Genomic DNA, 24,712 nt, shown 5'->3' with positions numbered 1-24,712 from the left:
TCCATCTATCCATCTATCCATCTATCCATCTATCCATCTATCCATCTATCCATCTATCCATCTATCCATCTATCCATCTATCCATCTATCCATCTATCCATCTATCCATCTATCCATCTATCCATCTATCCATCTATCCATCTATCCATCTATCCATCTATCCATCTATCCATCTATCCATCTATCCATCTATCCATCTATCCATCTATCCATCCATCCATCTATCTATCTATCTATCTATCTATTGGCCCACCCCCAAAATTCTTCAGGGGCGAATGACGTCATTTCCATGTTCGTCCATGTGCATTGTTTCAAGTGTTGCGCAATATTGCGGACTTTCGAGTGTCGAGGAAGCTTATTGTGGACTGTAGCGGATATATACTGAAGTTGCTTATTTAATTAAAGTTCGAAGTCAGTACGTGTTAATGGCTTTTAAAAACCTTGTAGATATGTCTTCACGAAATGTGTGCGACTTTTCGAGGCAGCTTATTGAAGACTGTAGCGGATAAGTTGTTTATTTAAAGTTCGAAGTCAGTGTTAATGGCATTTAAAAACCTTGCAGACATGTCTTCACGAAATGTGTACGACTTTTCGTACGAACAGGAAGCTGTAGTTTGGCTGCGTGTTGTGTACCCTCTTCTCTTCGACCGAAACCAATGCTGCTTTCTGCTGAATAAATCAAAGGAGGAAATGAGGTTCACTTCGCCTGTCGCTGGCCTAGATCTCTGTGCGCAAACTATGGTAAACCCAACGATAGTGTTTACATAGGAAATGAGTTGAAACTCCCACAGGGTTGCTTTGGTACACCAGAATGTGCTCCGCTAAATTGTTTCGGAAATGAAAATGCCCTGTAGCTGTTACCCCAAAGCCAAGGCGATTCAAAGTCGTGTTCGTAAACAAAAAAATTGTCCCAGTTTAGGGGTGGCGAATGGTAAATGCGAGACTTTGCGAGACGGCGAGACAGGCGTTTTTCTTTGCGAGCTCGAGACATTTTGACTTTTTAGATTGCGAGACCGAGACTTCAAAGTGTTTTGAGTGCGAGCGCGAGACGTTCAGACTCTAGCCTGCAGAACAGGCGGATTAGAGGGCTCTCATCAGGGCGCTTATATTTACCCGGCCTTTTTCCGCCCTGCTCTCACGCTTCGCGCGCGCGCTCGTGTATCGCGCTAGAACCCGCTAATCCGCCTGTTCTCCAGGCTATTCAGACTCTTAAAATTCGAGCCCCAGATTTAGTTGAGAGCTAGAATGAGCTTGCACAGCCTTTAGCCAGCTTCTTGGAACTGACTGGAACTGGAAATTCGATTATAACACACTAAGTTATGAATAACTGTTTTTCTGGCGCCAAAACGGACGTTGCGGTAGGTTTTGTACCTTTTTGTGGAATTAAGACAATAAGGAGAAGTTAGGATTAACTTTTCCTCGGAAAATTTTCAAGTTGCTTCATTGAAATTCAACATCAAGTGAAGAGAAGACGTCATTTATAAAAACAGATAAAGGAACGAATTGGGACTTCGAGACCCTCAGCCTTGCGAAAAATTGAGACTCCGAGACAGCTTTGTAGAAAAATCGATACTTTGAGACGCACATAACCGCTAAAAAACGAGACTGTGAGACCCGTGAAATTCGACTTAAATCTTACGAGACCCAGAGCTTTTGAAGCACCATTCGCCACCCCTTAGTTTTGTTACTAAAAGCACATGTCTCGCGTACCGACGGAACAAACATGGTTGGTGTCGATTTACACGGTCAGTATAAAACATACACTGGGAACTGTGGACTGCGGACTGCGGACTGCGGACTGCGGACTGCGGACTACGAACTACGAACTGGGTATAAAACACAGACTTAAGTTTTAAAGGCGGACTAAGCATTACGGACTGGGCATAAAACGCGCGTTGACTCAGGTATAAAATGGGGACTGAGGACTAAATGCGGCCTCCCGACTGCAGTCCATGTTTTCAGGAGCTGATGTTTTTTACTGACCGCTCGTAACTAATATTACACAATACATGTATAAACGAGAACAAACCCTCTCGTATGCACGTGGTGTTGCGATCAATTCACTTTTATTATGCTCCTGCTGAACGGAGACCAATTTCACGTCTACCTAACAGCTCAGGCACAAAATGCTGTCACTAGAATGTTTGTTTTTTTAACATACCAAGCCTACCAAAACTTGAACGCACTCGTTAATCGACGATTACTACAAGTATTTAATGACGATTGCGGTGGTGGAACCTGAGCCTGTCCAAATAAAGCCCGACAACGGCATTAGTTCGCGCGCGAAGGCTGGTAACCAGGCTGGAAGAGAATTGCGACGACGAAGCGCCGAGTGGTGAGACGCACAATACAAGATAAAAAAATACGAATATACAAGTTTATTGTGAAGATAATCACAGCTATAAGAGTGAGCTTGTGTCAGCCTAACGTACAAAAAACGGCTCAAGACTATTGTTTGGACACAAAGTGGGAACCTGTGTCGCACCTCCATCGGGAGTTAGAATAATGAATAAGAATATTTGATTACAAAACATTTATTATTCCAGTAAATGGATATAGGATATTGGCTTCACAGGGCAAACACCGTTGCATGAAGCTGTCAAACAAAACGATATTTTTCTTCTCAACCAACGGAGGACAGGATAAATGCGCAAGTGATGAAGTAAACGAGGTCAACTGTTTAAAGGAAGTGCAATATGTACAAGAGTGTCATAAAGTTCAATGTCACTGTGCTCCGCTCCAAAGTACGGTCACCACAAAGTTCGGTCATATTCAAATTGCTTCCCATCTTTTACTTTACGGTACCCGGCCACAAGTCAGAGACTGCCATGGGGCCACGGCAACTCAGTAGCTGCGTGTGATGATTTTTTCGAATTTATGACGTGGTTGCGGTCACGATGCAATGAAGCTACACTTTGTCTCGATATCTTTGAAAAGCCACTGCAAATTAAGTACAAACAATACATTACAACCTGTACACTATTAAAGGAATTGTTCAGAAAGTAAAGAAAAAATACGTGTAATGGTGTACCCGTAAAAAATAGGAGAGGAACCGACAAATACTTGATGAGAAATTTCGTTGAGTTCGATTTTGCAACCGACGAATAGTCCGGATAAACGAAGGATTTAACCCATTGGATCCAGTTGTCCATAGGGTGAATAACGCTATCCACTGGACAAAACGCTATGTAGTGGATAGGTACACACAAAACAAATGATACTATATCCTGAATAGTGATTTAACTAGGGGAGAGCGTTACCCACCTTTTGAACAACTGGCGCCTACCCTGGTGCAAGAGGCCTTTCATGCGCGGTTTCTGACCGGCCCAAACCATCCCGCGGACACTTTTGGAAGCGTAATCAAAAGAAAAATTATGGCCTTCCATCGTTTATGTGGACGATGCGATTAAAAAAAAACATTAAAAAGTATGCACTTTCAAGCGAAAACACGTCTGCGTTGATATGGCCTTGGAGAATGGAGATAATACGTTACCTCTCGTCCTTGTAAATCCTGAAGTAGTAGTCCACAAAGTCGCTTCGGCCAAGATTTTCCACAAACTCTTCATCATGAGTGATGACTACAAGTTGAAAGTTCCTTTGGAGGTGTCTGGTTCTTATAACTCTGAAACAAAATCAGGACAACGAAGACCTGAGATGAGTGCATTCCTTTTAAAATAGAGGTTATCTGAAAACAATATTTATGCTAATGCAAGTTCAGGAACAAACATGTAACTGATGAGAGGTAGGAATCTGCTAGTCTTGTATTCTGTTAATGGATTGTCGGTAATTTTCGAGCTCCTAATCTAGCTAGTCAGTCGATGGAAGCTATCAACAGAAAGCAATCAACAATACCAGATGGTAAAGTAGATGGAATAGAGTTGGAACAGAAATACAAAGATACACACAAATGTCTACGACAACTGTTTTGCGAAACACAGTGTGATCAGCAACCCTGATCACACTATAAACGCTCAAACAAACACAAACACGACTAAAACTTACGAAGCTAACTGGTTGGCCAGACTCTCGATGTTGTCTTCATCCAAATTTGTAGTGGGTTCGTCAAGAGTTAATATTCCACAGTTCAAACAGAATGTTTCCGCCAAAGCCAATCTGATAATCAACGACGCTAGAACCTGCAATCAGAAAAGGTGAATAACCAATTGCTATCTCTTCTTTTGTCGCGCAAATGGTTCTTTTCCGGCCCATTACCCCCGCCTCCCCTTCGGGATTATGGACAGAAGTGATAAGGTTCTTTTAAGAATCATTGGAAACAAATTCGTGTGAAAAGGGATCTTTTCGCTCGGAATTTCGTCTGTGAAAACTAACTGACCCTGAGGTTATTTGTAGGATGGTTCCTAGGAAACAAGACTAAACTTTTTGCGTTGTCTGCGGAGGTGATTTCTAATTTGTTTTGGGGGGAGGGTAGATGGAACGTTGATAATAACTCTTCAAAAATACGAGTGATATTATGGGGCATTATTTGTTTTCAATGTATCGAGCCCATGCAGGTATCAGCTATCACTGCACCATACTGACCATTGATTTCTGGATTGGGGGAGGGGTGCACACACCTTCTGTCCTGCGCTACAGCGTCCTCGCATGTCCAGAGGGGTGTCACCCTTGACCATAACCACCTGAAAAGAGTGATCAAGGTAAATACTGTGCACATCAATAGCAACAATTGCAATCTCATTTCCTCACGTTATCATGAAGCTGGTTCGCCAGGATAATCAGATTATTTCACTTTTACTAAAAGGTCCGAGAGTGCGCACATGCACACACATTAGAAGGAATTGAAAGAGATGTGAAAGTGGGATCTCAGACACTAGTTATGAAGATGGGCAAGGAAGGAAGGAAGAGCTTACAAAACTTGACGTACGCACCCTGTAGTTATACGTTCGTCTTGCTTTAATGCCTCCGCTTCCTTCTTCCTCATCTGAGCGAATTTCGATAGTGTCGATATCTACAAAAACAAATTATAAAAGATGATTGACTCCACTGTAACAAGCAATCACCCTCAAGGGTTTTGCTGTCTCTCCTCTGTAATTAGCTAAGCTCCCTTGTTTTATAATTTCGATTATTTCAATAAGGCCCCTTCTGTCAAGGTGGCATAATTCTAAATCTCGACAATTCATCAATTCGTGTTTCGAAGTGAACGTTTGCTAGCTTATATGTGATATACCACTCTTTCACTTCCTTGTGACGAAAGATAAATTCGTTCAAAATTTGATATAATTTTAAGATGAGAGACGCACTTTCACCAGCGTTTCCACAGTGTTATGTCAGTGTTATCAAATTGACAATGCAGCAAAACTAAAGGAAAGTATCTAGCGGGGTACTGATTCCAATAAATATTAAAACATAAGATCTTACCACTCCCTTTGTACGTATTGATCCAATACTCTTTAATGATTTTATTTATCTCTGCCATCTTCAGACCGTGATATCGCATTATAGCTCTGAATTAAATCAGACATATATATCAGTGTTGGGGCAGCAACGTGAGTGAAAAAAAAAGCGAGCGGAACCACCTGGCCAAATGGACTTGTATGAGCTAATGCATCAGCAGTCTATGTGCATTTTATGGTACAAAAATCCGAGTACCTTGCTGAAATAGTCTCTCTTCCTGTCTCAAATTTTTGAAAAAACAAGCTCGGGATGGGCAAAAAGAAGATTCGCGGCCTTGCTACTCTTTAGAGCAATTCTTTTTGTTTGATTCTTGTGAGTGTTTATAATGGCCGTAATTCGTAGTGTTTGTGCAAAAGTTCTCTTCAGTTACCTATTTCACCTGTTTTAATTTCTTTTTGTAAGTTGTTACGTTTTAATTTTTGTAATTGTATTGTATGCTACCTTATTTCAAATAACTAAATAAAGGTTTACATTTTAAAAAATAAGCAAGTTTTTGTCCTGCACGCAGGGTTTCGGTAGTGTGACTCGAACCCACGCCCCTGAAGAGACTGGTAATTTGCACGGGTATTTTAGAACACTCAGCTGCGTTAGCCAATTTAGAGATGATTCAAAGCATACTTATCGAGAGCCTTGTAGTACTTGTCAAGATCAGAATTCGCCATTTCAGTTGTCTGCAAAAGAAACAGGAAGTTGTTAGAACTTGTTAGCATCAAAATTGTGACGTTATCAACAACAGAGGTAAACTTGCTGTTTCCCTTCAGTGTACACTTTCATACTTAGCTTGTTTTCCAATCAGTGCGGAGCCAGAGGCTCGGAAGGAGGTGGGGCGGGGTTGACCGAATATAGACCCCTACTCGCTTTAAAAGGGGTTGCCGCATTGAAAGTTAGCCTCGTCCTCCCGTTTCAATTCCTTGGATCCACCCCTGCATTTTTTTGCTACAGATAACATGACAGCGCTATTTTATTGCTACAGAAGCACTTGACTTGCCTTCATGGCGATAACTTGCTGTCTGTGTTTCTCATCAGCATCTCTGTATAATGGACTTCGTAATTCTTTCTGGCATCGCTTCACTTCCTCTTCATATCCTGCCAGTCGTCCTTCTTGGCGCGCTTTCTAAAAAACACGGTGAACATGTTGCAAGTGAACAAAGCGCATTAGTGTGCAGCCTTTACAACTCATTACCAACGTTTGCTTCATTGTTTGTTTGTTTGTTTGTTTGTTTGGAGTGGAGGTTTTATCACTTAATGTCACTATTCCAATTTGAGATTCGCTTTTGAACAGAAATTTACACGTTGATTTCTTTGCAGCTGTTTTAGTTTTAGCCGATTATGTGGACATCAGAACACAGAAAGTTAGACGACAGCAACAGTATTAACAGCTAATAGGATCAATACTGAAATTAGTATCCGCAATATAATAGAGGAGACAGCAAAAACAGCTCATAGCTTACCTCTTTCCTTATTTCGTCAGATTGTTGTTGCAATTCCTGTCTCTCGCTGAAATAAAAACGGGAACAACTGAAAAGATGTTTTCAAATAACCTATTCATGGTTATATTTTAATCATAACTGTTCTACCAGGAGTCGTCTTTAAGTGATATCAAATATATCCATACCAAGGAAAATTATTTTACAACACAATTTTAACTAGCCTTTTTCAAGCGTAGTTACGTGCCATTTCATAATTGTCAGATATGATTACAGGAGTTGTGAGTCACAGTACCTGTAAGACGTTCTCTCGTCTGAACCTAAGAACGGATTCGTTCTTGTTCCTTGTTTTTTTTGTCCACATCCAATCTCAAACAATGAAATGTAAAGTTGTTTTTCATAAGGAGGAGTATTAGTGGTAGTTGCTTCAATTACTAGTACAATCCAAGCCTGCTAGTTCCCTTACCTAATGAGGTTATCGTTGTCGCCAAACTTGCGCAGTTCCCTGTTGACCTCTGCTATCTTCTTGTCGATATTTTGGATTTCTTCTTGAGTATTCCTTAGCTGTATGTTGTCCTCTAGTTCACGAGCGCGTATCTATCAAGATCAGCACCAAAAATCTCCTTACTCTTTATAATACAATTTCTTTCTTCTCTTTGGGAGAATATACCAATTTCGATATATTAAATTTCAGCCTAAAACAATAGACCTCAGTACGAGGCTCTGGGGAATAACTACAGAGTTTGTGGGGTTTATTCCCCAGAGCCTCGTTCTGAGGTCTATTGTGTTAGGCTCAATTTTAACATATTGAAATTGGTCCATTTGGTCACTTATAACTAACCGTAACATTTCTACATTTGTATTAAATTCTGAGGGCCTATTAATTTTCACGACTGTTTAAGGTGGGCTTTTAAAAAAGGGTGTCCTACTTCGTAACGTAAATCAGCTGGACAACATATCAAAACATAGAAATAAGAGAAAGTTTAATGCTTGTCTGTAAAATTGCACGTCCCATCAAAAATCTTAAGGTAAATGTTTTCTTGTTGTCCTATTTGTAACTCAACTTAGCTGATCATCAAAAAGTGGAGAGGAAGGCAATAAAGAATGCAGTAAAGACTAACCTGCTGTTTAGAGATATCATTCTTCAATTTATCAATTTTACTGGAAACAGCTTCTTTATCCATTTTTCAGTTTCTCTGCTCGTTCCTTAAGTTCTTTTAAGCGAGATTCATTGTCTTGTAAAGCTGTGTTGCCTTCTTGATTCACGTGCCTTAAAAAAAAAGAGAAAAAGACAAAAAAAGAAACGTCACTTCAAAGAATCCTCTGCGCCAATATAGAAACTTCGGGGAGACTGCGTACTAACTTTCATCGCAAGGGCGTCTGGAATAATGTAAGAAATCAACGGGAACTACGATTGTTCCGATTGGGTGACAGTTGCCTTGGGAAACCACTGATCAATCACAGTTTACGAAAGAGAATCAAACGACGCACATCCCCAACATCCTAACGAGTCTTCATTAGGTTTCTTTAGGAACTTCCTACCTACGGCCTTTGCTCAGAGCCAAGCATCGAACTCTTGACACGCAGCTCATTGCAATAGTGCAGCTCAAGCCAGGGGAGGTTTGAAAAACGTTTACGGGTACAAAAGGCAAATTTGAAGCTGAACTGTCACGTTCATGGCGTGTTGCAGAGTCAAACGTGCGGCAAAGTGAACACACTTTATACCACTGACAAAAAGTAAGATAAGACTTCTTGGTGATTAAGGCTCAGACTTTTTGGCAAAACATTCTCAGCAAAAATGGCACACATTTTGTTAATGACACATATTTTGTTAATAACATCCGTCGACGAAAACGCGCAGGTTGGTTGTCAACTGTTTATTCGTTTATGCCAGGTGTTTAGGCTTTGATCGTTGATTAACTACTACGCGTGAGCACGTTCACATCAGCACCCTTAAAACTTCTTGTTTAGACAAAACCATCCATTTACTAGTATTGCGATCATTACATTCGACAATCGAACCGCCCTTACGAAATATTACCATAAAGCACATAGTTTGCCCTACGTTTTAGTACACTGGGAGACTGAGACTGGTCGAAAAATCTCGAATGAAACCCCCTAAACAAGGTTTGAATCCATAGCGGTACACAAAATAAAAAAATTGTAAACTTGATTTCTGTCACTCAGAGATGAGGCAGGTCTGTAAAATTAACATATGTAATCCACCTGGTGCCAAAGGCGGGGTAAAGAGCCTTAAAACTGGAACTTCTTGTTTAGACAAAACGATCGATTTACTAGTATGACAATCATCACATTCGACAATCGAACGCCCTTAGAAAAAAATACTATAAAACACATAGCTTGCCCTACGTTTTAGTACTCTGTGAGATTGAGACTAGTCGAAAAACCTTTAATGAAACCCCCTAAATAAGGTTTGAATCCATAGCAGTACACAAAATAACAAAATTTTGTCAGTCAGAGATGAGGCAGGCCTGTAAAATTAACATGTGTGATCCACCTGGCGCCGAAGGCAGTGTAAAGACCCTCTTCAATTCAACACGAACTTTGAATTCGTTATTTTTTTCATTAAAAAAAAACTTATACTGACAATAAATAGCATCTGTTCCATCTGTACTAACAATGTCCTCCACCTATTAATTTTGAGCGCAAAACTTTAAAAGGCACTTAAAATTTGGCACTTATACCAAAAATAAAAGACACTAATACCGAACTGTAGTTGGAAACGTTTCAAAAGCTCGGTCATCATCGACATCATTTGCCGACCACAATTCATAAATAATAATAAAAAAAAACAAGACAAAAACACAAAAAATAAAGATTCAACCAAAAGCATTAGTCTTGCGTGCTTGCCTTAGAGACGAGGCTGGTAACTAGGGAACCGGTACTTTCCACGAAAAATTTATCATAAATAGCCGTGAGCAAATGTTATTCTTGAATTAAAACCAACTGACAGCAATTTACAATTCAAGGTCATTTAAAAGTCTCATCCAACAATACGAAAACCAAACAGCCAGACCTGACCCTATACCACATGCCGTAATAAAAAAGCTTTCGTCATCGCTGACGCTGTTGTTTAAGCGAAATTATCTCGTTTATATGCACAAATAATAAGTGCTTTTAGGCTCCTTTTATCTTTTATTAATAAGAAACTATTGTTGAAGCGAAAAAGAAAAATTATGTGCCTCTAATATGGGCCAAAACAAGAATAGAAAGATAAACAAAACTCGATTACGACCTTGAAACAATGGAATCGAGACACCTGTATGCAAAAACGATTTAACATAAGAGAAAACAGCTTGGTTTGTAAACATTACTGGTCAACAGAGAAAGTGCTAACGGACAGCAACCACAGCAACATGCAACAGAACGAGAGCTCTACGTTAAATTCGCTCACAACGTCCATTTTATCTTCTTCAGTTACAAACGGAAAGAAATTTCGCCATGATCACTGGGCCTGGGACTTTTATGCTTACACATTCGTGACATTGTTTGGTATCTTCGCGCTGAGTTGTTTTGCTATCATTGTTCGCCAATGCAAGCAGCCTTCTAGCAGTCGGAATGTTCACGGTCGTTTCACAACGATCCAGCTTTTTGTTGCAGCGTCGCTAAAAGTAGTCGCACTGCTCTGGAGCCCTTTATTGTTAAACGAAGCATCCAAGAAAATATTCACAACAGCATTGCTCATAAACTGCTGTTCAATGGCGTTGATTCTCTCTGCGTTCAGCATTCTCCTTCTCATATTACTGGAAACGACGAAGACTTCACTGGCCCCTCCGCGGCTTCAGAACATTTGGGTGCTGCTCGCCATCACAGTCGTACTAACGTTGGTTATGCTGACTTTTAACCTGCTGGTTTTGTACGCAAACAGGAAGTTTTGGTACTTTCTATCATATCTGGCTCTCTCTACCTGGGGAACACTCATCTGCATTGGCTACGTTGTGGCAGGGCGCAGAATGTGGAGGAACCTGCAGTCCTCGCGAGAGATTGGAAAATCTTCAGGGGAACGAAGACTGAAAAACATTACAGTACTAGTCCTCCTTGCGCCGTTTATTACTGCAGCGATGTTAATTCTGACTGTCTGTTTAGCTGCTGCCCAGTACGGTATCTTCAAACGTTTAGAGATGTCTGCCAAGACATTCAACTGGAGCAGGTATGTAATAATGTTTCTGCTAAAGGGCTGCGAGCTCTTGATTGTGCTTTTGATCTTTGGCGTTGTCGTTCGAACAAAGTCTGGAAAAGGTTCCGTGGGTGATGCTCCAAGCCTACAGCTAGGGACATTCGTGGAGGAAACACCGACAGAGGAAAACTACGAAGACGAAGCATCGAGTAGTGCGACACACGAAACAAGATAAAAAATAAAGAGATCCAAGTTCATTGTGTTGATACACTTCGCTATAAGAGTGAGTCTCTGACATCTTAACCTAGAAAAATAGGGTCGAAACTATTGCTTGGAGGCCAGTGGATCTCTTTCGAGCATTAGATCAATGAATAAGACTATCAGACCAGAAAATGTTTATTATTCAAGTAAATGGATATAGGAAATCTAGTATAAAAAGCATTTACGCACAACGGCAATGATTTTACGAGGTAGAGGACCCAGCACGGCTGATGTGGCTTCCTCTGTAAATATTGTATTTTATTTAATCAGAACGCTTAGTAATATGCATATTTTAAGTTATACAATGCAAAAGCATGATTATATTTGAGTATATTACGAATGCTATGTGCACTGGAAGGACTTCCAACTGCCGGGTCAATTTATACTTCATATCAATTTTTGGTTATGCATAATTATCTCATATACAGTAGGACTTAACGAAAAGAGGATATTACACATAATATAATTATATACACCTTTTATATAAACGAGTGACACTTGTATTTAAATCAATTTGTTTCTAGTTTAAAGACAATTAAGACTTCTAAATTCGCAGTATATATCAAAAGAAACACTGATTTTTGTGAGTAAATACTCACCTACGTACGAATCTTGCCCGAACAAAGACAGAAAAAAACATTGAGGGTGACGTAGCTAGGACTTGTACGCAGTCTATATGAAATGTTATGTGTACCCTCTCTTTTTGTAAGGCTTGAGGTCCTAATATTTGATCGTAAAAATGTTCTTTTTTTTTTCTTTTAACAACCAAGGATTACTCAGGGCAGAGAATCCCTCCGAAACACACATGTCCACAGGCCTGATTATCAGGTTTCCAGGTTGGTTTTGAAAAAAAGGTTGACTCGTACTTAGCTCTTATTAACCGAGCAGATCTGTATGAGAGAATCTTGACCGAGGTCATGAGTACATATCGAACGCAGTGAGGTCAGTACACAAGAACGAGGTCGAGATTCTCCCATATAGACCGGCTAAGCTCGATTAGTAGGATGGTTTTTATATCGCACTAAAGGACAAGAACAATTTAATTCGTTTAATGTAACTGGTTTGTACTAGCTGACATTTTCCTTGCGAACGGCGCTGAGCCGAACTTAATTCTGCCAAAGTTTGCCGGTGCTCTATACATTTTTTTACCTCATCAGCCTTTTGGCACTTCCATAACTAAATATTGTTAGAGGAAAATAGTAAATATTTTTGCATTTCAGTTTAAAACCGGTACTTTCGACGAAAAATTCATCATAAATAGCCGTCAGCAAATGTTTTTCTTTAATAAAAAACAACTGACAGCAATTTACAATTCAAGTTAATTTAACAGTTTCATCCAACAATAGAAAACCAAACAGCAAGAACTGACGTATAGCATATGCTGTAAGAAAAAAGCTTTCGTTATTGATTCGTATTCTAACGCGGCTGTTTGAGCGAAATTATCTCGTTTATATCCACAAATAACAAGTGCTTTTAGGCTCCTTTATCTTTTATTAATAAGGAACTATTGTTGACGCGAAAAAGAACATTTATGTGCCGCTTATATGGGCCAATACAAGAAAAGAAAGATACACAAAACTCGATTGCGGTCTCGAAACAATGGAATCGAGACATCTGTATGCAAAAACGATTTAACATAGGAGAAAACAGCTTGCACTGGTTTGTAAATATTACTAGTCAGTAGAGAAAGTGTTACCAGACAGCAACCACAGCAACATGCAACAGAACGAGAGCTCTACGTTAAACTCGGTCACAACGTCCATATCTTCTTCAGTTGCAAACGGAAAGAAATTTCGCCATGATCGCTGGGCCTGGGACTTTTATGCTTACACATTCGCGACATTGTTTGGCATTTTCGCGCTGAGTTGTTTTGCTATCATTGTTCGCCAATGCAAGCAGCCTTCTGGCAGTCGGAGTGTTCACGGTCGTTTCACAACGATCCAGCTTTTTGTTGCAGCGTCGCTAAAAGTAGTCGCACTGCTTTGGAGCCCTTTATTGTTGGACGAAGCATCGAAGGAAGTATTCACAATGGCATTGCTCATAGACTGCTGTTCCTTAGCGTTGATTCTCTCTGCGTTCAGCATTCTCCTTCTCATATTACTAGAAACGACTAAGACTTCACTAGCTCCTCCGCGGCTTCAAAACATTTGGGTGTTGCTCGCCGTCACAGCCGTACTAACGTTTGTTATGCTGACTTTTAACCTGCTGGTTTTATACGCAAACAGGAAGTTTTGGTACTTTCTATCATATCTGGCTCTCTCTACCTGGGGAACACTCATCTGCATTGGCTACGTTGTGGCAGGGCGCAGAATGTGGAGGAACCTGCAGTCCTCGCGAGAGATTGGAAAATCTTCAGGGGAACGAAGACTGAAAAACATTACAATACTAGTCCTCCTTGCACCGTTTATTACTGCAGCTATGTTAATTCTGACTATCTGTTTAGCTGCTGCCCAGTACGGTATCTTCAAACGTTTAGAGATGTCTGCCAAGACATCCAACTGGAGCAGGTATGTAATAATGTTTCTGCTAAAGGGCTGCGAGCTTGTGATTGTGCTTTTGATCTTTGGAGTTGTCATTCGAACAAAGTCTGGAAAAGGTTCCGTGGATGACGCTCCAAATGTACAACTAGGGACATTCGTGGAGGAAACACCGACAGAGAAAAACTACGAAAAGATCCAATTGTGATACACTTCCCTATATGTCACCTTAACCTACAAAAAAAGGGTCGAAACTATTGCTTGGACACCAGTGGATCTCTATCTGGCATTGAAATAATGAATAACACTATTACAGTAGAAAACGTTTATTATCCAAGTAAATGGATACAGGAAATCTGGAATAAAAAGCATTTACGCGTAACGCCAATCTTTTTACAAGGTAGAGAACCGGCATGAAAACCAGCACGGCTGATGTGGCTTCCTCTGTAAATATTGTATTTTCTTTAATCAGAACGCTTGGTAAGATGCATATTTTTAGTAAAATAATGCAAAAACATGATTATATTTAACAATAAGATTATGAGCTCGAGATTTCTATCGCGTGATAGTTGACGAGGGCTGGGCCCTCGTCAACTATCACGCATAGAAATCGAGAGCGAATAATCTAATTGTTTTAGTATAAATCTATTAGTCGTTCAAAACTTTGTCTAAATCCTCTTCACAGACACTTCGAAAACGCCAAGAAGCAGCCGTCATGTTGTTAACAAGGGCACAATGCTACGCTACTCACTATCTAACACAGAATAGATAGAGTGGCGTAGCCAATCAGAAAACGGCATTTGTGATAGAACGCTAGTAGATTTATACTAACGGAGAATATTACGAATGCTATGAGCACTGGAACGACTTCCAACTTCCGGGTAAATTCATGTTTCATATTAATTTTTGGTTATGCATAACTTTACCACTTAACGAAAAGAGGAAGATATTACACGTAATAAAATTATATACACCCTATATGTAAATAGATGATACACTTTATTTAAATCGATTTGTTTATAGTTTAAAGACAATTACATAGCGGATCTCTAAATTTGCCGCATATAACAAAAGAAACATCGATTTCAGTGAGTAAGTACTCACCCAAGTACAAATCTTCCCTGAACAAATAAAGAAAAAACAATGACCCCGACGTAACTATGGCGTTTACGCAATCTGTGCAGGTTGTTAGTATAGGTAATCATACGGTTGCGAGTTCAATTTGGAATTAATTTGAAAGAGTGAGCTTTTTTTTGAAAAACTCAAAAATTCAACCAAATTGAACAAGAAAAACCGTATGATTACTTCTTAATATACACATGAAAAAATTCGCGTGGAGCCGGAAGATCTTTCTTGAAACCAGTTTTTCTCATTCGGCAAAACCTTTTTCAAAGTTTCCGCACTAAATTTTCGTCAGCATTTTAGGGACCGTTCATTTTTTATGAGGGAGGGGGGGCTGGTGGGATTTGGGAAGCACCATTTAAAAATCGCATGACCCCCCCTCAGCTTACCAATTTTTTCACATGGCCCCCCCTTATAGCGGTCATTTTTTGGGATGACCTCCCCCCCCAAAAAAAAAAATTGAACAAACAATATTTAGATTTCAACTTTTTTAATATTTCTCTATTATCCCCCTACTTCACGTTATTGTGCTCACTATGAAGACAATATTTATCTCTATACGACAGAGAGCTGTTGTTTAAAAAACAAATCAAAAGAAAGAGAAGTCAATTTCGGATCTCCTAGTTATGGCTCGCCCTGACCGTGTGGCATTTGGCCTCTCATTGGCATCTTCCTCATCTGAATTGATGAATGCAAGAATTACGTCACTTGAGTCATCTTCTCCCCCAGAGTCAATGGCATCACTGTCATACTCATCATTGTCACTTTCATCCGTTTCACTGCTGTCAGCACTTGCCCTGTTGTCATTTTGTGTCAATGTCCTGACATTTCTCAGTGTTGGTTGGCCAGCTCTGAGAGGACTCTTCTGCTGCAAGCATGAATGTCTTACAATTGCCTTTACTTTCTCACTCTTGCTGCTTTTCAAATGCTGCTTCAGCCCGTGGTGGTTTGAGTACTTGTTTAGTTCTGGAACACGTAGCTTTTTAAGCTTGGTTAGACCTTCGCACAACTCAGTCCAAGGATAATCCTCCTCCCTACTTAACTTTGCCTTTTCTTCTGACCTCTTTTTCCTTTTAAATTCCAGCACTTCAAGATGCTGAAGATAATCCACCACAAACTTCGATTTGAGAATAAACTTATCTGCAAATAGAGCAACGCTCTCTGGGTCAGATAAAACCAGCCTGCCACTTCCATGCTCTTTCTTCTTTATATTGTTAATCCAATCGGGGAAAGAGCGCATTACTACATGAGCATCATGAAAGAGGCTCATTCCAAAATGCGCAATAATGGCGAAAGCGACGAGTCGTTTAAGAAAAGGTTTACAGCTGAACGATCCAGGCAGTTTGACATCTTACAAGCAAAAGGAGCAATTTTTCTAGGTGCGGATGGCTGTTCAGAAAGGGCGAGTGAGTTTTCCATGCAAGGGTACCAGTTGAAGCCCAGTGATGGAAGAAAACTGAACTTCTCCATCAAAGAGCACAGAGCAATGGTGAAAAAGTTGAATGTCATATTGAAAGATGTAAAGGAACACGATTCCACACTCTGTCAGTCCAATGGGCTTGCTTTAAAGCAGGGCGAAGAATTTGCCCACATTTTTAATGTAAAACAGATCAAATGTATAGAAGCTAAGTTGACGAAGGTCACGCAGGACATGGAAGCACTAGAAAATAAGAAGAGCAATTATAACAGCATATTCAAAGGCATACTCAAACAGCACATCAACAAAAGGAGAAGGAAAAAAGAAAACCGCAGAAAGTCAAATGAAAGAAAGAGGAAGCGGACTGAAAACAACGTCCAACGAGTTTATGGAATCTGTGTTGGAAACCCGCTAGGAAATGATCTTCCACAATGCCTTGTGTACCCTCCTAGAACGGCCGTCCCGGAAGAGTGTCTTAAAGTTGAGGATGTTGCCACGTCGATATTTAGAAGAGATGGGCCATACATCGCCCAGCTCTTGGAAGGAAATTATTTCACCAATGCTGCAAGAAGCAGAATCACCACCAACCTTGAGCGGGAAGTCAGAGATTATGTTTACACCTTCATGTACCCTGAAGAGTACACTCTGACGGAAAGCATTGCTGCCTCTTGCAGCATTGGTGAAAGAGACTCCCATAGCAGCACAAGCGGCGACGAAGAACTCGACGACAGCGGAGATGAAGATGAGTGCCGGTGAAAGTTGCATTCGAAAATAACAGTGTTAAATACTTCTTTTCAGTAGCTACAAATGATTTTTGTCGCCAAACGTTTTTTTAAAGCAGAAGGAAAGTTTGTAATAAATTTGTATCCTGCCTTCTATGTTTACTCTATAGCAATTTTTTTGATATTCAAACATTATGCCATTTTAAAGTTTTACTAAAATATTTCACGTGACCCCCCCTTTTTCCCTTATTTTTTTGGGATGGCCCCCCCTCGAAAGCCATTTTTTTTCGCATGGCCCCCCCCCCCAAATCCCACCAGCCCCCCCTACCTTATAAAAAATGAACGGTCCCTTACGTCATATCATTGATTTCCTATTTTCTCTCAGCCAATCATAATCTAGAATTACGATGTGTAATTTGCACTGGTGTTACACTTTTTGCACTGATGTTTCATTTGAACTGCACTGCTCTCAGCCAATTAGAATCGAGTAATTGTTTCATATATATTAATATATAGGTTATACAGGTTGTTAACATTTAACAGCAAAGGATTACTCAGTGCAGAGAATCACTCCGAAACACACATGTCCACTGGCTTCATTATCAGGTTTCCAGGTTGGTTTTGAACAAAGATTGACTCGTACTGTTCATATATGTGCCATCCCCTTCAAAATAAAATAATCTTTCACCCAAATTTCAGCCTGGTCAAGTTTTGGTCTTTCTCGGCCTCCAGGCTCTTGCAATGAAAGATTCTTAGATATATTTAAGCAACAGAGCACTTAATCAGGGTTGTTTTGTTGCCTCGGTTTTAATAAACTCAGTTAAATCTCGTCATATAATCGTCTTTATTCACTTCACAACCTGTTGGCATACAATGATTGTCTTACTATTCTTTTATACTGAAGAAGTTAAATCGTATCCATTCGACCAATACATATTGTAAACATAACGTAGATTATAGAAAAATAACAGAATGATACTAATTTTCAAGACTTTACATTAATGCCAGCGGTGGATCATGGCTTTCTTCACACGTCTATTACTTTGTCCCTACGCCATAGGAGCGAAAACAAAAATTCGTTCTTGCAAACTTTTACAAAAGTCGTTCCCGAGTCCTTCAATTGTTCCATTACAAGACATTTAAGTAAATAAAACCTGGCATACTTAGTTAAACCACAAACGCCCATGTGGCCTTCTAATTAATATAACGTTTAAATATTCATTGACCTTCTTTTCATGGTTATTGAATTAGCAATTGAAAACCTAACATCCTCAGTAATAAAAGGTCCTATTTGTTGTACAAACTAATTAAAAAGCAAATTTCTATCGTCCGACTCCGAGGTGAAGAGGTATGGGTGTTGATAAAGAATTTGAAAACACCTGGTTTTTAATATCTAATTAAAACACTTGAAAAGAAATAAAAAAAAATTACTCTCCCATATTTGTGGTGGGTTGTTTGATTCGAAAGTAAATTTAATTCCACAATGCAAATAAAAGCCCTAAGCCTACCTTTCAGTAAGCTAAATTGATTTTTTGTTGTTGCTGTTGTTTCGTTAAAACCGAATGGCCGATTTCACTAGTTTCACAAAAAAAGGTTCACAGCAAATTTTCTACCCAGTAAGTTGGGTAGTGTAGCCAATGGTTTGTTTGGGGGGATTTACACCATTTTTCCTCCAGTAAAAGCTTCTCCGTTCGTAAAAGGCACTCAGTTTGACTTATCGGTGAATAAAAAGTGCTACCAAAAACAAAAATCAATTTCAAATACCTGTTAACTGAGAACAATAAATAAGAACAATTGAACACAAACGACTTAATACAGGTAATAACAATCCATACATCTCGAGAAAGGATATTTCTTAGTACAACAACAATATTCAATCTAGCTTTTATTATATTTAGTTTTTAGCATCCTAGACGTGTTACTTCTCCTTGTCCGCCAAAGAACAAGGACTTCAAGTAAAAGCATTCATTGGCGATTTACGACAGCGCAACTCTTTATCGCCGCTGTTCTTAAAACGGTCGTTTTCTTATGGTCCCCTTTCTTGTTACACGAGATTAGCAAGACACGTTATGGTACTGCCGTGATGCTCTATAGCTTTTCACTAGCGTTTAACTTGTCCGCCTATAGCATACTGCTGTTAATTCTACTCGAGACAACCAAGATTACACTTGCGTCTCCTCGACTTCAAAACGTCTGGGTACTGCTCTCGATTACAGCTGCCTTCACGATAATCCTAGCTACGTTTAACTTTCTGGTTGTATTCGCAGACAGGAAATTCTGGCGTTTTATTTCAGATCTGACCCTGTATATTTGGGGGACATTGATTTCTGTCGGATACGCGGTGGCCGGTTTTAGAATTTCGCGTAACTTGAGATCTTCGCGACAGACGGATAATTCTCGCAGACAAAAAAGACTCAAGAATATTGTGCTACTGGCCTTTACTTCATCTGTGGTTACTGCAATTTCTTTAATGCTGGTTATGTGTGTGTCTGCTGGTGATTTCGGTGCTATAAGAGGTTTAGAATTCAACAAGAACTCCATCTGGATCAGGTTTGGTGTTTCATTCCTTCTAAGAAGCTATGAGTTTAGTTTTGTGTTGCTGATCTTTGTAATTGTCATAAAAACAAGGCCAGAGAGAAGTAGTCTAGTAGACGACGCACCCTCGATGCAGCTGGGAACATTTCACCGGTACAGCGAGAAACAGAGTAGCCGAACTGAAAACGAACAGTCTAAGGCGTAACACTCCGAAAATTGACGTTTTGGGAGAGAAAAAAAATGCTTGTTCACACCTAAACTATAAAACTAGACTTTAACTTCGCAACATATCTGTCTGTTAGCTGTGTAAATAGTGAATGTGTTATACGTTAGCCGGTTTCTCTGAACGAGTTACAAGAATGACAATGTGTGGATAATTTCTTGTCATATTTATAAGCACCCGTCCCATGTCAAGATAGCTCTTCGGTCGAGTTCTAAACAGGACGTTAACTTGTTGTGTCGGCCCCAAGACGCAACCCTTGTCACGCTCAATAACCAGACACACTTCATAAGTTCGAACTTGTTTTATAGCGTTCACACCCTAAACTTGTAAAAGGTAAATAAAACTACAGTGTGTAGCACTGAGTGTCTGAACGCGGCTGGGAAGGTCTTATTTCGACTCTCCTTGGAGTTTGGGGTTAAGTAGCTTGTGTCACAGCATCCTGAAACATTCATTGTCTTTAGTAACTGTCGTCTCTTGACGGTATTTCTGGTAACTTGATAAGTCATGAAGACATTACCCTTAATACGCAAATTTCGTTTAATAAAGGTGTTGCACACTTGACTTACCGTCTTATTTCAGCGGTTTTTTCATGCACTTTGTCTCCACTCGTCCTTATTTCGTTAAGCTGTGAAAACAATAAAATAACTGATATAAAAATGTTTTGAATTTCAATAACAGTACAGGTAGAGCCCCTTAGAAAAGGGTAGAGATAGATAAGGTTGGAGAGGTTTCGCTCTTGTCCCAAGTGGGCAACATGTATTTAAAGAAACAAACAAACAAGAGCAACACAGCATCACCGGAAGTTGACTGATGTCCTGTAACATTTACAAAAAAAAAAGAACCTAAATTTTGATCACACAGAGGAAAGGCCATGGAGGAGCGACCGCAAAAAGTGGTCTTCCCTTTTTTCCACCGTAAAACATAATAACTAATTTATCAATTTAAGTTCACGCCGGCCATATTGTGTTCCATGATAATAGCACATTTTTTACATTGGAAAATTCCATTGTTTGAGAACAGCTCAGTTGTCCGCTAAGACGTCATGTGAAAACCTTTCATCTGGAGGTGATACCGCAAAGGCCAGAGAAGTGTGGTTTTCCATTGGCCGAGGAACGAAAGCGGAAAACGTTTTTCTCACACACGGCTGGGAGTCTGGGTAGAGGTGTGCGGGGGGGGGGGGGGTTAGGTCACGTAGCTTGTGTAAGGTTTCAGTTTTTGTTTTGTCATCTACCATTGCCTGACATGCCCCACCTACCCACGCGTGAAGTACTTGTAGAATTTGTTAAGTTGAGGTGAAATTATTCTCTAGACACTTTTTGTGTCATTGTGAGACTATTATGTTCTTATGTTAATAAAGGTCAGGCTGGGTGGTTCGGATTGGCATGACTCCCGGCGGTGTGTGAGAATAGTGCTTTCCACGCGTTTTAAATTGGTTAACTTGGAGGTGATGAGCAGAGCACTATTAACCTCTGAGCAGAGATTTCGAAATTTCCGACCATTCGTCGGTTTATTATCAGAAATAAAGTCATTTGTAGGTCCGATAATCATTCAGCTTGTGTGGCAGATTCAAATCAGTCTCGGTAAAAGTGGTGGATATTTACTTCCACTTCGGTGAATAAGTGTTACCTATTAAACAAACAAAAAAATCTGCACTAACCAACTTGCGATTCCCATCTTCCCACCTTCCTTCTGACTGACAACGCCCTGCTTCTCAGCTTGAAGTTCTTCAAGTTCAGCCTGAAAGAAAGCAAGGTCATGAAACTAGTTAAACTGTTCACATGTTCCAGGATATGCAAGTGTGTAGCAGCTTTCACACAGGATCAAATGTCTTTGTGGTACAAAACAAAGTCCGTGTCCAGGTCTACCTCTTTTCTCAACTCTATCGTAAGCCATGATGGCCGTACCATTTCTCGTTGCTACACCTATTTACCTTGCAAGGTTGTAATATGGCCGTTTAACCTCCTTTAGCACCACGTAGTAAACTTTGGGACTAAAACTTTGGGACACTAAAAAACACTAAAACACGCATCAACCAGGTGAAAAGTTCCACGCACCGAAAAGAACATAATCACATTCAAAAATATTTTCTAGGGAAACTGGTGCCCTCCGTCGTCAGACAAGTGAAACGGTAAGCAAAGGAGAAAACGTGTTAACCTTTCATTTGGAATTTGCGTTTATTCCATTTGGAACTTACTACGAGGCCTTAGTTACCAGTAATTCAGTCAGACCCTTCTATTTTTGCCATTAAAATTTCTAGCAGAAAGTAACAAATGAGAACAGAATGTCTAGACTAAAAGCTGCAAGGAGAAAATGAAAATCTCTACTCACAGCAATAGGAGTTAGTTCAGTCTCGGCTTCCTGTAACAGAATCAAAAGTATATGAAGAAATCAATAGCTTATTAAACTTGTCTCAGTACGGGTAAATTTTGAAAAGATAAAAATTACAGCCACAGTTTAAACACTATTGATAACTAACTTCTTCTTTCAACAATGCAACCACTTTACTGGGGCTAGGAGAAAGGAAGGAGTTTATGTTCTCGTATCACTGGCCACCACTGTCCACAATAACTTGCTATCCTTTTGATTGTTATTCATGTCTTCATGTGTTAAAGTTCCAGTACCTACATGCACGCAACGCGGACCTATTTTTGAGATCTGTAACTAACCTTAATCTCTCTTGTAAAGGCACTGTTGTTTGCGATGAGTTCGGCTTTCTGTTGCTCCAAGTGCGTTCTCGTCTGTAATTGAGCTTTTAGGCGTAGCTAGAAGAATTCAAAATTAAACAGCAAGTAAATCAGATTGGATTACTGAATATCAAATTGACAACCAGAATCCTCTGCGGAAAAAAAATAACAATGGCGACTGGTACATTTACCCATAATTCTTAGCCTTAACAAGGCTCATAAAAAACGTACAGAAATGTTCTACATTATAGTCTTCAAATCTTGTATACACAATGTCGTTAGTAGAGGGACAAACACTGCAAAAATATGGATTTCCTTGTGCCTTATGGGCTGTGTTAGGTTCGCATGGTACTGCGGTAAAATATACAGCCGCCATCTTTTTTTCCTACGAAGGATTCTTTGCGAATCATTTACCTTGTGTGACTTGAGATCATGTACGTTACTTTCGAGCTCACTAAGCTGCCGTTGTAGTTGGCTCAGCTGTGATCTTTTTCTGTCAACGTTGTTGTTAAGAGTGTCCCTGACAGTTAAAAATCAAAGTAAAAAGATGAAGAAACTCAGGTGCAAGAGAGTTGACTTCACAACGAAAACTAATTTGGTTTGAATTCCAATGAAGTTAGCGCGGTAGCTCTAATTATCGGCTAGAAACAATACTAGGCCTCTCACTAAAACCATGTGATGACACTTTGCGGTTACAACATAAAACATAAAACGTAAAACCAAGTGATCAAGAAAAACTCACATCAGATATTGGTAACAAGGGGAGAAGACTCAAGCGCCAACCTTGTTCCCAGTGCCTATCGTTCAGGGATAGGGAACTCGTTGCAAGTTATTCGTATCGATACTTACGATCGATCTTGTCTGTCCGCGATTTCGTTAGACACCGACTGCATGGTGCGGCCAGGAGCTACAGAGAAATGTAGTTAACATATGGTTAAAAACTACACTGCTAAATAGAAGGCGTTCTTATGTGAAAGAGAAAGTCATTGAAAACGATGGAATCCCAGTTGACAGCTTTGAAACGCATTTCCTGAACTGATCCGGTTATCAATTAACGGGACTTGTCACCTTGGTAATGAATGAAGTGAAAATCGATAGATGCAAAGAACACCATTACACTACAGTAGTTGGAACGGTGATCATAGTCGAGTTTCAATAAGGGCCGGGGAAGGGCTGTGTTTTGCCTGCCTGGTTTGACCATCTAGAGGAAAGGTTTTCTGATACTGTGAAAACCAATTGCCTTCCTGCTGAAAATGTTAATAAAACCCCAGCATAGTGCATTAGAAAAACACGACTAACCAACTCCATGTAGCTTGGACTGCAGCAAAGATATATTCCTGTCCATTTCCTTTAGCTCTATCTTGTACTTGTCCAACATACGGATGTCTGGCTCCATTTGTCGAGCACTCTGTTCCTCACTTTCAGTTATGCTTTGAAGGTCTTCAAGCTGAAGAGAAACATACTTACAAAGTTAAGCCAATTACTGATCATCTTAGTCAAGGCTATTGTCAACCTTCGCCGTCTTGCTGTTGCAAATGAATTCTCTGCTAAACACACAGGTAGATTCATAATTGCTATCATATGTTCTATAGTCAGAGTGACTGGCTTCACGCATCAGCTTTTGAAAGTCACTTTCTCAAGTTGTCTTTTGGTAACAATTGTAGCTGATGAATTCTTGGTACATGGGGAACGTAGTTTTCTTGAATTGTTATACATACATGCAAATCACTACAAACTGAGCGATTATAAATAAGACTTTCAAACCACTTCTTTTGTAGACGAGAAATATTTCTTATGTCTCATACATATTCTTTCATCTGGTTTATCGGCTCAATAATGGCGTCTATGAAAATCACTTAATGAGGTCTGAGCGATTAAATCCATTGTGTAACTCCTTATTTCTTTCATCTTGATGCAGCAATGATATAATCCACACCAAACCTAGAGCTTGCATTTTCTAGCAATAGATGACATGCCGGGTCTCCCATCAATATTCTCTCTGTTTAGTGTTGTTCAGTGTTGTTACATGACGTACCTCAGTAATTTCCTCTTCAATTCTTTGCACTTCTCTTTCTATCTCTTCCAATTTGATTTTAACGTCAGGAATTTCAATGTTCTCGAGAGATTCTAACTAGAAAAATAGATAAAGACAAAAATAAATCAATCAATCACTCTGTTTGAGAGTCAGTGTATTTAGCACTGCTGTGCTACTTGGAGATTCTGTAAACAATCAAAACGTCTCAGGAATGCCAACGAACGGGAGGAAGACCAGTTGCCTCTTTACTTTTTTCCCT

General features: G+C 39.8%; 2 protein-coding genes and 1 pseudogene across 3 annotated transcripts in view; 2 read left to right on the top strand and 1 right to left on the bottom strand.

Annotated features, from left to right (window-relative positions):
• Positions 1-152: 152 nt before the first annotated feature.
• Positions 153-24,712, bottom strand: part of LOC145484533 (DNA repair protein RAD50-like) — a 36,762-nt pseudogene continuing 12,202 nt past the window's right edge. Inside the window, exons 16-34 of the transcript XR_014049033.1 lie at positions 24,454-24,549; positions 23,718-23,865; positions 23,268-23,325; positions 22,833-22,938; positions 22,401-22,496; positions 22,063-22,092; positions 21,392-21,471; positions 20,301-20,359; positions 7,961-8,109; positions 7,306-7,436; positions 6,864-6,909; positions 6,401-6,526; positions 6,031-6,083; positions 5,377-5,462; positions 4,887-4,966; positions 4,575-4,637; positions 4,003-4,136; positions 3,494-3,622; positions 153-2,940 (exon numbers count right to left, since the gene is read on the bottom strand). The product of XR_014049033.1 is annotated as a DNA repair protein RAD50-like (transcript). The remainder of the gene's footprint in view (positions 2,941-3,493; positions 3,623-4,002; positions 4,137-4,574; positions 4,638-4,886; positions 4,967-5,376; positions 5,463-6,030; positions 6,084-6,400; positions 6,527-6,863; positions 6,910-7,305; positions 7,437-7,960; positions 8,110-20,300; positions 20,360-21,391; positions 21,472-22,062; positions 22,093-22,400; positions 22,497-22,832; positions 22,939-23,267; positions 23,326-23,717; positions 23,866-24,453; positions 24,550-24,712) is intronic.
• On the top strand, positions 9,530-11,726 carry LOC145483693 (uncharacterized). The gene has a single exon (XM_081462241.1). The coding sequence runs from the start codon at positions 10,124-10,126 to the stop codon at positions 11,210-11,212; it is 1,089 nt and encodes a 362-aa protein (XP_081318367.1). The 5' UTR covers positions 9,530-10,123; the 3' UTR covers positions 11,213-11,726.
• On the top strand, positions 11,855-14,625 carry LOC145483685 (uncharacterized). Its single transcript, XM_081462230.1, has one exon. It carries the CDS (start codon positions 12,955-12,957, stop codon positions 13,921-13,923), a length of 969 nt encoding a protein of 322 aa, XP_081318356.1. The 5' UTR covers positions 11,855-12,954; the 3' UTR covers positions 13,924-14,625.

This window comes from Orbicella franksi, chromosome 1 (assembly GCF_964199315.1).
Source record: "Orbicella franksi chromosome 1, jaOrbFran1.1, whole genome shotgun sequence".
NCBI lineage: Eukaryota > Metazoa > Cnidaria > Anthozoa > Scleractinia > Merulinidae > Orbicella > Orbicella franksi.
This window is presented reverse-complemented; position numbering and strand designations above follow the sequence as displayed.

Bases quoted from the DNA above. Each gene is read 5' to 3' on its own strand.
- LOC145483693 (XM_081462241.1), top strand. From the start codon at position 10,124: ATGCAAAAACGATTTAACATAAGAGAAAACAGCTTGGTTTGTAAACAT.
- LOC145483685 (XM_081462230.1), top strand. From the start codon at position 12,955: ATGCAACAGAACGAGAGCTCTACGTTAAACTCGGTCACAACGTCCATA.